The sequence below is a fragment of the Empidonax traillii genome, unplaced genomic scaffold (assembly GCF_003031625.1).
Source record: "Empidonax traillii isolate 1590-97213 ecotype Southwest subspecies unplaced genomic scaffold, ASM303162v1 scaffold103:size1334136, whole genome shotgun sequence".
NCBI lineage: Eukaryota > Metazoa > Chordata > Aves > Passeriformes > Tyrannidae > Empidonax > Empidonax traillii.
The window spans coordinates 185,326-197,924 of record NW_020955296.1 but is presented as its reverse complement, the minus strand read 5'-3'; the positions used below and the strand labels follow the sequence as shown (position 1 = coordinate 197,924).

At 44.7% G+C, this 12,599-nt stretch overlaps 1 protein-coding gene across 2 annotated transcripts in view; it reads left to right on the top strand.

Moving 5' to 3' along the window:
* Positions 1-5,598, top strand: part of PRR5L (proline rich 5 like) — a 43,845-nt gene extending 38,247 nt beyond the window's left edge. For both annotated transcript variants that reach the window (XM_027882216.1, XM_027882215.1), the window contains one exon: positions 5,144-5,598. In XM_027882216.1, coding sequence (XP_027738017.1) covers positions 5,144-5,529 — 386 coding nt within the window. In that variant the 3' untranslated portion in view covers positions 5,530-5,598. The remainder of the gene's footprint in view (positions 1-5,143) is intronic.
* The last annotated feature ends 7,001 nt before the right edge of the window (positions 5,599-12,599 follow it).

Here is a 12,599-nt window from a genome sequence, read left to right as displayed (position 1 = left end):
TAAATCTAGACTCAAACCCCCATAAACAGTCAGACTTTGACAAATTTTATTGCTTGGCTGTTTATGGACATCTGCATGTTGCTGGGATAGTTGGAAAGGTCACTTGACCTATACTGAAGCTTCTAGATGTCCTGGATTTCTGCCAGCTGACCGAGGCATCTGTGTCATTTAAAAAAAAATCAACACAAAGTGGCCTTGTGAAGTTAATATGCCTTGAAACCATTGTATTTACTTTTATTTTAGCTGCCATTTATTTGTGGGTATTTCCAAGGTGGCCTTTTGTCCCTACCCTACCCTATGCTGAGCTCAAGGAAAGAATGAACTTGTGTTTGCAGTTTAAGATATTGACAGCAAAATAGCACTTTTCTGCAAATAATCTTAGTATGTTCAAAGTGCTGCTGTGGTGGTGGTTTCTTTTCCTTAACTCCCTCTCGTAAACAAACTTCTTTCTCTTCCTCTCTCCCTCTTTCAGTCATCTTTTTGCTTTCTCAGAACCAGTTTTTTCTCTCACTGGGCAGCCTGTAATGGTGATGAAGCCCAGTAAGTTCCCTGTAGCAGCTTTTGGGAAATGCACGCTTGCATTGTCCACAGCTGCTGTGGAGGCCAAACTGCCCTCTGGACTGGAGACTTCAAGAAGAATGAACGTTGAGAAATGTGACTGAAGGTGTCNGCTGGAAAAGGAGACAGTGCATGACTCTGTGAGAGACAGAAAACAAAGCCTAAAACACCCTTGAGAAGGTCCTGGTTAATATTTCTGAATGTAGATTTTTGTGACAGTCTTTTTCTTTTCCACGACTGACTGAACTATTACTGTTGCACCACTGCGCGCCCGCACACACACACACACACACACACACACGCATCCTGGAAAATACCTCCTCTCTCTGGAGATGGAATGGATTTAAAACTCTGGTCCGTGCCTGGGGTACTGCCTTCAACCCAGGGAGAGACCAGACCTAGTGCTTTGCTGCCCACTCTCTGTCCCTGCTTGCTACCCTGCTTCAGCTGCCTGAATTCCCATGCTCACTGCTGCATCAGCTAGCCTTTGCAAACTGCAGAACTGTTGCATGTTAATTCTGAGGGATTCCAGGGATTCTTGCACAGAGCCTTCCTTCCATCTGAGGATTCTGTTTAAAAAAGATAAAACTAAAAATCTGTGTTTAAACTATGGATAAATGGGTCTAGGTGAGAGAACAGCACTTCAGGAAGGGAATGCTTATAGTGGGAAACTTCTTTGTACATGATCCAGAGGAGCTCTGCTTGCACATGTGGCCAGCCAGAAGAGACTGGCTTGCTAATGGGCATAGTGATTTGATAGTCAAGAAGATTTAAATAGAAGAAGCAAAAAAAGCTCCAGTCTCCCTATGTTTTTATACGCTTTAGCCTTTGCTTCTGTGCAAATTGTAGCAAGCTGGAGACACACAACCTGTCTTGTACTATGTCTTGGAAGCACAGGGGAAAAGATGGGCTTTTGGTAGAAGGACTTATCAGGACTCAGACAACTTGTACCTGTAACAAACTCATGGTATTGCTTTAGGCAAACTGTGGCTCAAGGGTTTTGTTCTTGTGATTACTGGGCAATTGCGTATCCAGGTATGAGGCCCTGGCCTCAGAGAGTCAGGCAGAGGACAGTCAAGAAGAGGATCTGTCTGGAGGGTCTCCCAGTTGCACCCCATCTACCAGATGGACCACAGCCACACCTATAAAGAAAAAAAAAAGAGTAGTTGTAGTAGGCGACTGCCTTCTGAGGGCAAACTGAAGGCCCTATATGCTGCCTGGATCTATCCCACAGGGAGGTCTGCTGCCTTCCCGAGGCCTGGGTGAGGGATATTAGTAGGAGACTCTCTGAGCTAATCTGGCTCTCTGATTATTATCTGTTGCTGGTGGTCCAGGCTGGCAGTGATGACACTAATGAAAGAAGTACCAGGCTAATTAAAAAGGACTTCAAGGAACTGGGTCTATTAGTTAATGGGACTGGAGCATAGGTGGTGTTCACCTCAGTTCCTGCAGTAGCAGGGATTAATGAGGAGAGGAGTCTCTGGCAAGGTTATGGAGCAGATCATCCTGAGTGCAATCACACGGCACCTACAGGATGAACAAGGGATCAGACCCAGCTAGCATGGGTTGAGGAAGGGCAGGAACTGTCTGACCAACCTGATCTCCTTTTATGATCAGGTGACCCACCTGGTGGATGAGGGGAAGGCTGTTTATGTGTCTGTCTGGACTTCAGCAAAGCCTTTGACACTGTCTCCCATAATATACTCCTGGAAAAGCTGCAGCCCGTGGCCTGGACAGGGGCACTCTGTGCTGGGTCAGGAACTGGCTCAGGGGCCGGGCCCAGAGAGTGCTGGTGAACAGGGCTGCATCCAGCTGGCAGTCACTAGTGGTGTCCCCCAGGGATCAGTGTTAGGTCCAATTCTGTTTCATATCTTTACTGATGATCTAGATGATGGGATGGAGTCTACCATTAGTAAATTTGCAGATGACACCAAGCTGAGGGAGAGTGTTGATCTGCTGAAAGGCAGGAGGGCTCTGCAGAGGGATCTGGATAGACTGGAGAGTTGGGCTGACTCCAATGGGATGAAGTTCAACAAGACCAAGTGCCGGGTCCTGCACTTTGGCCACAACAACCCCCTGCAGCGCTACAGGCTGGGCACAGAGTGGCTGGAGAGCAGCCAGGCAGAAAGGGACCTGGGGGTGCTGATCGACAGGAGGCTGAACATGAGCCAGCAGTGTGCCCAGGTGGCCAAGNATCTTAGTATGTTCAAAGTGCTGCTGTGCTGGTGGTTTCTTTTCCTTAACTCCCTCTCGTAAACAAACTTCTTTCTCTTCCTCTCTCCCTCTTTCAGTCATCTTTTTGCTTTCTCAGAACCAGTTTTTTCTCTCACTGGGCAGCCTGTAATGGTGATGAAGCCCAGTAAGTTCCCTGTAGCAGCTTTTGGGAAATGCACGCTTGCATTGTCCACAGCTGCTGTGGAGGCCAAACTGCCCTCTGGACTGGAGACTTCAAGAAGAATGAACGTTGAGAAATGTGACTGAAGGTGTCTGACTCAGCTGTGAATACACATAAGACTTCTGTCTGCAAGGCTGCTGTATCTTAAGCTTGATTTAAAGTGAGAGAGGAACACAGCAGGGATAGGTGTGAAAGGGGGCAGGACCACTCACAGAGGGGAATTGTAGAGGGCAATGTTCCCACCTGCTCTTCTGTTATCACCCTTGTTGCTTTGGCTGTGTAAGTTAGCTGTAACCTGCATTGTAAGGATGGAATATGCCGAAGGGATCCAGTTTTCTAAGAAACAATGTTTATATTGGGGATAGGAGAGAAGATAAAATTAAAACATTCACCCTATTTCCTCATATATTAAGGCTAACATCACTGCTGATCTGAGTTTGCTTCCAAGTTTATATTCCTTGTCATAAGGCACCAAAATAGAAATAAAATGTCTAGTTAAACTATGCATGACAACTCTCTTAAGAGACTGTCTTTTGTGGTCAGGAAAGTAGAAGGAGTAAAGTAAAGCCATAAATGAATGTTCAGAGTTTACCCTAATTTCACCTGATTCTCATCATAAAGGATTTTAATTTTCTTGCACAAAAATCATCTGTGGATGGATCTGTTTTTAGCTTGAAAGAGTTGGATCCCAATGCCCTTCAACACTACAGCTTGCTGTGGCTTGAGCTGCAGATGAAACCTAACGAGTATATGAATTGTAACCAACCTCAAAAATTATTGGTGCATGCTCTTAAGCAAAAAATGACCCAGTTTGAATGAATGTATTACTGGCAGTAACAGGGTGAAGTGTTGACATAGCTTGGCTGCTGCCAGTGGTGGTTTTGTGTGCTCAACCGTGCCTCCCTGCAACAATATAGAGTTTGTTTTCTGCTTTTGTTCCTGATGCAAGCTTCCAAAACTCTTTTATAACCTTCAGTGATAAGTGCTTTGCTTTGCATTTTGTTACTCTCTCTCTTATGCTCAGCAGTCTTGGTGTAGGCCTTTTATATGGTTTAAAGGCTCTGGCTTCATGAAATGAGGCTCTGCACTTCAGTGAAGTTGGTGAGAAATGAGACAGGTATGGAATAGCTTTCTCAGCTGCTGTAGAGATAGACCACAGGAGGTGTTTAGCATCACATGGCAATGCTGCACAGCAGTGGAAGCCAGCAGGTGCTGGCTGATTCTTATTGTCTGATTCAATCTGCTAGGGGAGTGAATTAGAGTGAGCCAAGGCACAAACTCCGACCACTGCCTTTCTAAAAACTTTGAGTATCAGAATTGAAATTGCACTTCATGATACGAGACTGGGGGCTGTGTCTTGAGTCCGATTTTTAGACCAGGCATTGTTTCCCCTTAATGGTTTGCTGAGGAGATGGCACACCCCACACCCATCAATTCTGTGTCACTGCCTTATCCCTGCTCCCCAAGTGCTGACCTTCTCTCGTGTGCCCTTCCCCTAGGACTTTGTGGACTGCTCCTCTGCACTGTTAGGTGTTTTCCGTGTCTAGCACCCAAACCAGACATGTTGTAAGGTGGATGAAATTTTCTTTTTCTGGCATGATCTTTGAAAAATACAGTGGGATAATGCCAGCAGAATGGCCTTTACCTAGGCAGATGGTGAGGCAGTGCGGTATAAGCGTCAGGACTTTCACATTGACAACAACTAATAGCACCTCCTGAGAGAAATTTTTCAGAGGAAGAGTTGGCAACTCAAGTCCTCTCTAAATGTTTTTCTTTTTTTTTTTTTTTTTTTTTTGAGACTTGTGCCACTTTAGTGTTAGTCATTTTAGTGAACCTGCACATGAGAGCTCCTACTCAGTCCTCTTCCCTGGATAAGGAAGGAGATCACCAGGATGCTCAAGAAAGTCCCTTGGCTGCACTTGTGGCTTTCTGACTCACTTTGCTCACAGGCACCAGCACCATTGCCTTATAGCAGGATGGGAGGTCTCTCCTTACTGGGGGAGAGGCAGATCTCCTTTCCAAATCCCCAGCAGTATAAACTAGTGAGCACCTGAATGTTTTCCAGTGGTAAGGAGGTGGGACACTACAGCTGCACACTGAATTATCTCTGTTTCCTGAGCCAGCCTAGAAGTTTGAGCAATGCTTTATCTGTGCTCTACTGACCATTCTGGCTTCCTTTTTCTCTTCCAGAGAGACGGTACTCCAGATCTCGTCCTAAGACTGATGTACTGAATTATCCATCTCACGTGACGACCCGGCAGCCCAGTGAGATGGCCCTCACCCCACTGACAGAGCAGGAGGGAGAGGCTTACCTGGAGAAATGTGGTAGCATCCGTCGCCACACTGTTGCAAATGCTCACTCGGATATCCAGCTCCTGGCAATGGCCTCCATGATGCACACAGGAATGGTCATTGAGGAATCAGACAGTACTGACAAGTGCCTCCTCCTGCAGTCCACTTGTTTCAGCCACAGGCAGTGCTCCAGTGAGCCCAGCATCGCTGATGGGCCAGAGGGAGTTGTGGCAGCAGCAAGTAGGCAGGACTCTGCAGAGCTGAACTGCACATCAGTCAGCTAGACTAAGTCTTGCTGAAGAATGGAGAACTGTATGCACTAAGCTGAACAGTGTCGTTGTCATCCCTGCGGGGAAAAAAAAGAAACATTTGAATTTTGCTCATGTCATTGAAATGGCCTCGAAAGTTCTTATGTCTGAGAATGCTCTCCCGATTTGATTTTTTACCAGTCTGGGATCATTGTTGATGATCACAAATGACCACTGAGGGCTGCAAAGGTTTTGCTGTTGAACAGCACAGTCTACCTTCTGTAAGCTTTTTCCCTCCACTAGTACAAACCTTTTGTCATCAGGCTTCCCTCTGTTTCTTTGGTGTGATACAAACTGACCTCTTTCTGCTTTTCTCCATCTTTCCCAGTGTTGTGCTGCTTATTTGTTTCTTGTTCCTGCAGTAGAGACCTCTGTGCTAAATGTTCTCTTTGGTTCTGGTGCTAGTGTGGTGAATGCTGAGGACTGCATTTCTCTCTTTTAAAGTTGAACTCAGGGATGAAACCATTCGAGTCCTCCAGAAAGATCTGCTGAGGTGGCTTGTGAGAGAAGGAGATCCTTCACTTTGCTTGCCATGGGCATGGATGAAAAGTCCAAACTGGTACAAATCAGACCCACTTTTTTCCCAGACCTGAAGAGAACTGGATGTACATGGAGTCTGAGCTGTACTTTACTCAGTCATATCTTGGGGGTTGTGGCATAAACTGCGCAAAGTGTAAATTTGGTGTAAATGGTGTAAATGCTGGATGTGTAAATTGGGTGTGAAATGTAATCCTGAGCATCCCGGCATTTGGCTCTCAAAATTTGCTCTCAAAATTTCTGTGGTGATAGGGCTACAATGAGAAGAGACAACTAAATGGATTCCTTTGGGAAGAAGATGCTGGGCAGAGTCTGCATTTGTGCAAGAGACATAAAGGTGCTCCTCAGCACTGGGTCATCATGATGCTAGACCAAGAGATAATTAACAGGATTTCATCCCTGGGGCTATCCTGGTACTTTTAGCACTTGCAGATTTCATGAGACCAAAGATAACGAAAGGGGTGTAGAAAGGAGTCCTGTCTCAGTGGTGCATTCATGAAGTGCTCCTGACCTCCAGTGGTATCTGACTTAGTGCAGTGTTGCTTTTCAGATAAAGGAAGGGCTCTTTGCAGCCTTTGGTTTTGTTTTTATTTTGAAGAATAGGAATGGTCCAGTTTGCAAGTGTCTGTGTCAGGCATTGCAGTCCGCAGTGTCTGCTTTGTAGCATCACTTGGTACTCAAATGCTGCTTCTATGGGAACAGAACCAATCTGTTCAAGCTGTCCCTTGGGATACTCTGCTGATGTCTTGCTAAGCAGATTTGCAAGTGTAATTATAGGCTTGAAGGTGAACTGAAATGCTGTCTTAAATGTCAAATTTCATTAAAAATGTGGACATAACAAAACTACCACTTGAATCTAGTCTTTACAGTATTGACCATAAATAAATTGGTCTTGACAAGAAAACAGAAGGTAAAGATGAGCCTTCAGGACATTTTTTTTGCTGTGACATTAACTGCAGAATGTGCCCTGATTCTGTTGGGCACTAAACATTTCTGCTCCACTGCCTACACTGAAAGTACAGTGCTGACCTGTCAGGATTTGGCCTGAGTAGCATGTGCAGCAAAAAGGAAGCAGACTAGCATTATTATCTGGCAACAAAGCATCAGAAATACCAGCTATGAGCACAAGCCCACGCCATCTTTATAAAGGAGGGTGTTGCTTTGTCTACTGTGGTTTGCAAATGTTGAAAGAAATATTGAAAGGGCCTACTTTTCCTTGCTGTCACCTATGGCACCCTAATTGGCCTTTGTGTGGAAACACCAAGTGTTTTGATCACCTGCTTATTTGTTGAAGACCAGAGCTTGAGTTGTGCTGGCTGCTTCCTCCTCAAAGCGTGCACAGTCACATGGAACGCCAGGAAGATGTGGCTTTAAGCAATCTTCCCTTCAGATGGATTATAGGATAAATTGCTCTCCTGTTCATAAATTAGACTGACCAGGCCAACTTATTTGTTGTTGTCCGCCCCAGTGGCCATGGATTGTGGGGGACCTCTGGAATCTCTGTGCTGACAGCCAAACCTAGTAGATACCTGGTCTCACCTTGGCACAGTCCCTCCAGTGTGGGGCAAATGAAGGCATCCTGCTCAAAAGTAATTTCTTTTGCCCCTTGCAGTGATTTAAAGCTGCCTCTTAGTTGCATTGAGGCATGTGGAGAAGCAATCACCCTGCAGCATTTCAGTTCACTGTTATGAATGCTTTTCTTGTTTATGTTTCTCCTCTCTCCATTTGACGTCTGTAAATACCCAAACCATTCAGATCTGTGAGCACTGCCCTCTTTTATGCTGAAACTGAAAATTAGGACGATTTATTTATTTCCATACATATTCTTGGATCATCTCTAGGGCTAATAGGAGTTAGTCCTGATTTTAACTTGAATTTCTTTAATTTTACACATATGCATAATTTGAATTATTTTGGTTTTGTCTCTGTTACTTTGCAAAAATTTGCACCAGGCCCTCTGAATCATGCACTTCCCCTGCTGTTTTGTTTTTTAGGGAGAATTAAAGCTGGTGGCTTTACATTGTAAGCTGAAGTAAACAAAACCTGTTCTGTAAACCACACCCAGTATATGGTCATAAGTACCACTTTTACGGCCATGTGAGATTGCACAAGGCTCTGCAAATGCAGACCTCTTTAAGGTAAACTGGGTGAACCTGGAAGTGGTTTGAAAGCTGTGCCCTGCAGCTGCCACGATGATTGCACGAGGCTGGAACTGAAGCGCTGAGTGGCTGCTCTGCACTGAGGAAGCTTTCAGTCCCCTGGAAGCAAAAAGCTAAGACAAGTCCCTGGGCCAGAGCTGTGGCATGAGAAACACTTGCATTTTGGATATAGGGGTCTGGTTTGGGGTTGCACTTTGCTCACCATGTCACACAGCCAGGGCCACAGGGCAGATCTTTCCTACTTCATGGTAACCAACTTGAGAAAACCTCCTGGAAGTACTGTCAGAATGGGAAAAAGGGATTTCTCTCACTACCTCCCAAAGTTTGTTACCTTCTATCTTGATAATTACCTAGACTAAGTCACTTCTCATCAGACTAAGTCTGTGTTCTCTTTTTACTCAGTCTTCTTAAGGCAAGTGATTACTTCTCTCTGTCCTTAAAATTGTCATAAACTTACTGAGGGGGCCTCAGCAGAAAGCTATTTTTAGTACAACTAGCCTTTTTCCTGACATTCCCCATAGGCAAGCAGCATGTTTTTATTGCAGCAAGCAGAGCATCTTCAGTCCCTGGTGAGGTCGGCAGCAACTTGGTTTATTTTTTTGTTTGTTTGTTTCAATCAAAAGAAATGTAGTAGATTTTCATGCTGTCACTGATGGCAGTAGGAGAAACACTGCAGGGTTTGGACTGATGCTGAGGTAGGGTGTTGCCCTTTCTTTTTAAGCCTAAATGGCAATGGGTTCACCTGGAAAGAATGGCCTTTTGGCACTTGCAACTGAGTCAACAGACTGAAAATGTTGAGCTCTTACAGGCAGCCTGTGTGTCCCAGAGAGGACAAATCGAGGGTCTAGTGAGAGACAAACTGTGGCATTTAGAGTGTGCCTACTTACATGAACTTCTTATTCCTGCTGTAGCCTTGGAGTAACAAGTTTCCCTTACTGGATTCTCTGTTTCTTCCCAACTTAGACTCTTCTCCATGCCAGCAGCAAGACTCCTGGGCCTGGCACACATGCTATGTTGTGTGTGGGGGATGTTCCAGTGACAGAAAGGGGAGCAGTGCAGAAACTCTGTCAGAGTTGATGACACTGACTTGCACTGAGTTGCCAGAATCAGAATTGAAAGCTCTGTGCTAAGAGCAAAACATCCTGCCTGTGCAGAGGGCTACAGGCAGGGCCTTCATGACACTCAAAGTCCCACTCTTGATGGGTCTTTCTCATATTTAGAAAAAAAGCAGAAGAAGGGCTGTTTTTAAGTACAGGGGCTATAAAAGTAAAAGTGAGCTTCTCATTCTTAACTGATTATGGAGGCAGATAAAGATCTATTCAGCTGTGAAAACCGCAGCCAGCAGAAGTGAGCAATTGTGTTTTATCCAGTGATTTAAATGTAGCAGACACCTACCTGTTTTTGATGCTGGGGCCCCTCCTCACAGATCCCTTTCAATAGCTCTGCCAATCTCCTATGCAGTTTGGTCAGTGGTGTGTCTTCAAGGGGCTGTGGAGGAGGCTGGGAAAATCCACCCTCTTTCTCCTTTGTGGCAAACCACCCACTCCTATAAGAATTATATGAAGACATTGAATAGGTGTCTAAACTCCCAAAAGAGGCCATTATGGCTGTTTTCCCCAGCTGCCCCCTTCCACACCTGGAACAGGCTTCTGCAGAGCCAGCACCACTTCCCACTCAGAAAAGCAGATGAGGAGGCAAGATGTACCCTGGTGCAGATGCCCCGTGGTGCCCAGGGAGTTTCCCAGGGGTAAGTGAGCTGGAAATTCAGCCTACAGTCAACATGCTCCATAGGAAAGTTGTTGTAAAATTTCCTCTTAGTTAAAAGTGGGAAGGGTGGGGTATTTGGTATTTCCCTGAGCAAAGGGGAGGTAATTAGTCATCCTATTCGTGTTTCAAGTGTGGAAAGCAGATCTGGTAGCACAGCAACAGGCTAAATGGGATATTCTCACATTTGGAGAGTACTTTCTTTTCACCTTGCTATCCCAACAGCTCCAGGTAAGGGCACCATCCACTCAGCTACATAAACAAAAGCTTTAAAACAGAAATACTAGCTGTTAAAGCAACTTAGCAGCAAAGGTACAGTGCATTCTCATCAATATGGTGCTCAAAATTGCATGCTGTAAAATAGCTGCCCTGTTCCACCTGAGAAGTGGCTGCCCTTTATTCATTACTTGCACCTGAAGATACTTGGAGTACCCTTGTTAGTTATATCCAACCATTTTTTCCATCTGGAAGAGCAAGTGATGTATAATTGTTGTGCCAGTTTACATCTCTCCTGTGTGTAAGTTTATCCCTTCCAGGGGACAAATAGTATCCCAAGCATTTCTCCAAGTTTTTTGAAAGTTGCCTTAAGTACACAAGGAGTGGCAGCAGAGATGTATGAATAGTTTGGGTGCATTTCTCCAACCCCAGTGATGAAAAGAAGTAACATTTCCAGTGCAGAAATAAGTGCACTGAAAAGTGTCATTATTTATCAGTACTTGCTGACCAACACACTCGCTGGGCAACAAATACGGGTTTGTGTGTAGAAGACTCACCTGTATGGAATACTGTATCAGAGAGAGCAATTAAGAAGAGATACATGGAGTTAAAGGAAATAGCTGACTAGATTAATCTTTACCCAAATAATTGGTATAACAGAAGGTAGGGTAGAGGCTTAATTATAGTTTGATCATCAAAATTTTCAATGAGCAAAAGGAAAGCAGATTCCTTAAAAAAAAAAAAATCTCAACTAACAACTAAACCAAAAGACAAGGGTCTCACCTACCCTAAACACCTACAATGGTACAGAGGAGATTGCAGTAGCTATAAATTGCAGCAATGTTTAGGGAGTTGCTGTTTCAAGTGTCTGTCATTAGGCTTCAAAGCTAACTCCCGCTTATGCCAAGAGCTGGTTTGTAATTCTTCTGGCATAATTATTACAGACTGTGCAGTAACAACCTCTGTCACATTGGAAAATAGATTGGAGTCAGAAAACCATTCTTTCTGACCTCAAAATTTATGAAGTCAGCTGCACTGGCTCACACACAGGAGTTTCTTCAGTTGCTAAAATAAGTGAATTCTTTTTCCTTTTTTTAAAAAAAAAAAACAACCACAAAACAAACAAACAAACAAAAACCTGAAAGAATGAGTCCTGTGAGAATTGCTTGGGCTTCTCAAAGAGCAGACAGACCAGTTACAAGATGCTCAGATTCAAATCAGTACTGCAGCAGGACTATCTGGAAAGTGACAGAATTTATATACGATAAATACACGTGAGAAACCACAGACTCTGTGCCATGAATTACCCACCTTGTAGGCCTCCTAGACTGATTTACACCCATTATTGGTAAGCCAGCCCTCTTTTCCACTTTTTAAAAGTGGTTTTTAATCCAGTTCACACTAAATGCTTATTGACTAAGGTATCAATGGTTCTTGGAGTAGAAACAAGTTCAGCCTTGTCTGCTACATAACCATCTCTAAGGGACGGCTTCATTATGACTGTGCTAAACCCACTGTCTTCCATGTGCATCCTAGACCAATGGATTATGTATTTACTGTGTGGTTGGATATAAGAAATGAGAGAGGCTGTTCTGCAGGAGGGAAGTGATGGTACATGTGAAAGGTCCGCCTCAAGCAGTATATGCACTATATTTAGAAGAAACAACCTGTTCTAATAATTTCTCTTTCCTCTCACCCCCCATGGTGGGAATGGGAGGGGAGTTCTGATGTGCCTTTGGGACTTCGAACCTCGAGGATTCAGAAACACTGTCCATTATATGGAGGGGAGAAAATTTCTTGTGGTTTTCCCCCATCCTAGGAGAGGAGAGGGAATTTCTTGTGTTTTTCCCCCATCCTGGTTTTTTTCAGAAGATAGTGGTGGCTGAGCAGCACTGTGTTTGGCAGTGCAGATGGAGCTGCTCTGAGCTCCTCCATTCAGCCTGTCACTGGATATCATCAATCTCTCTTTTGCCTCTGAAATGTTAGACAACTTTCTTCCCCAGAAGCCCTGTGGCAGATTGGAGACACGCTGCCCACTGCACCCACAGTTCTGGTTAAATGCAGGGGCTCATCCTCAACAGCACCGTATAAAGAAAACTTCTGTCCAGCCACCCAGGAGCCACTCTGGGAGTCACACTCTAACCACCTGAGCCACAACTGAAGACCCTTCACAAAAGCCTGATCTGGGTCCCTCCTCAGAGGCACCCAGCTTGAGCTGTTATTTTGTTATTGCACCATAATTAAGTTATTTTAAAGAATGAGATGTCTGAGACCCAGAGTTGAACCAGTAAGGAAATCTGGTCTGACTGTGTGAGTGTGATGTGTGTGTGGAGTCAAGTGGGGCACCCACTGGAGTCACCTGATGTGAAG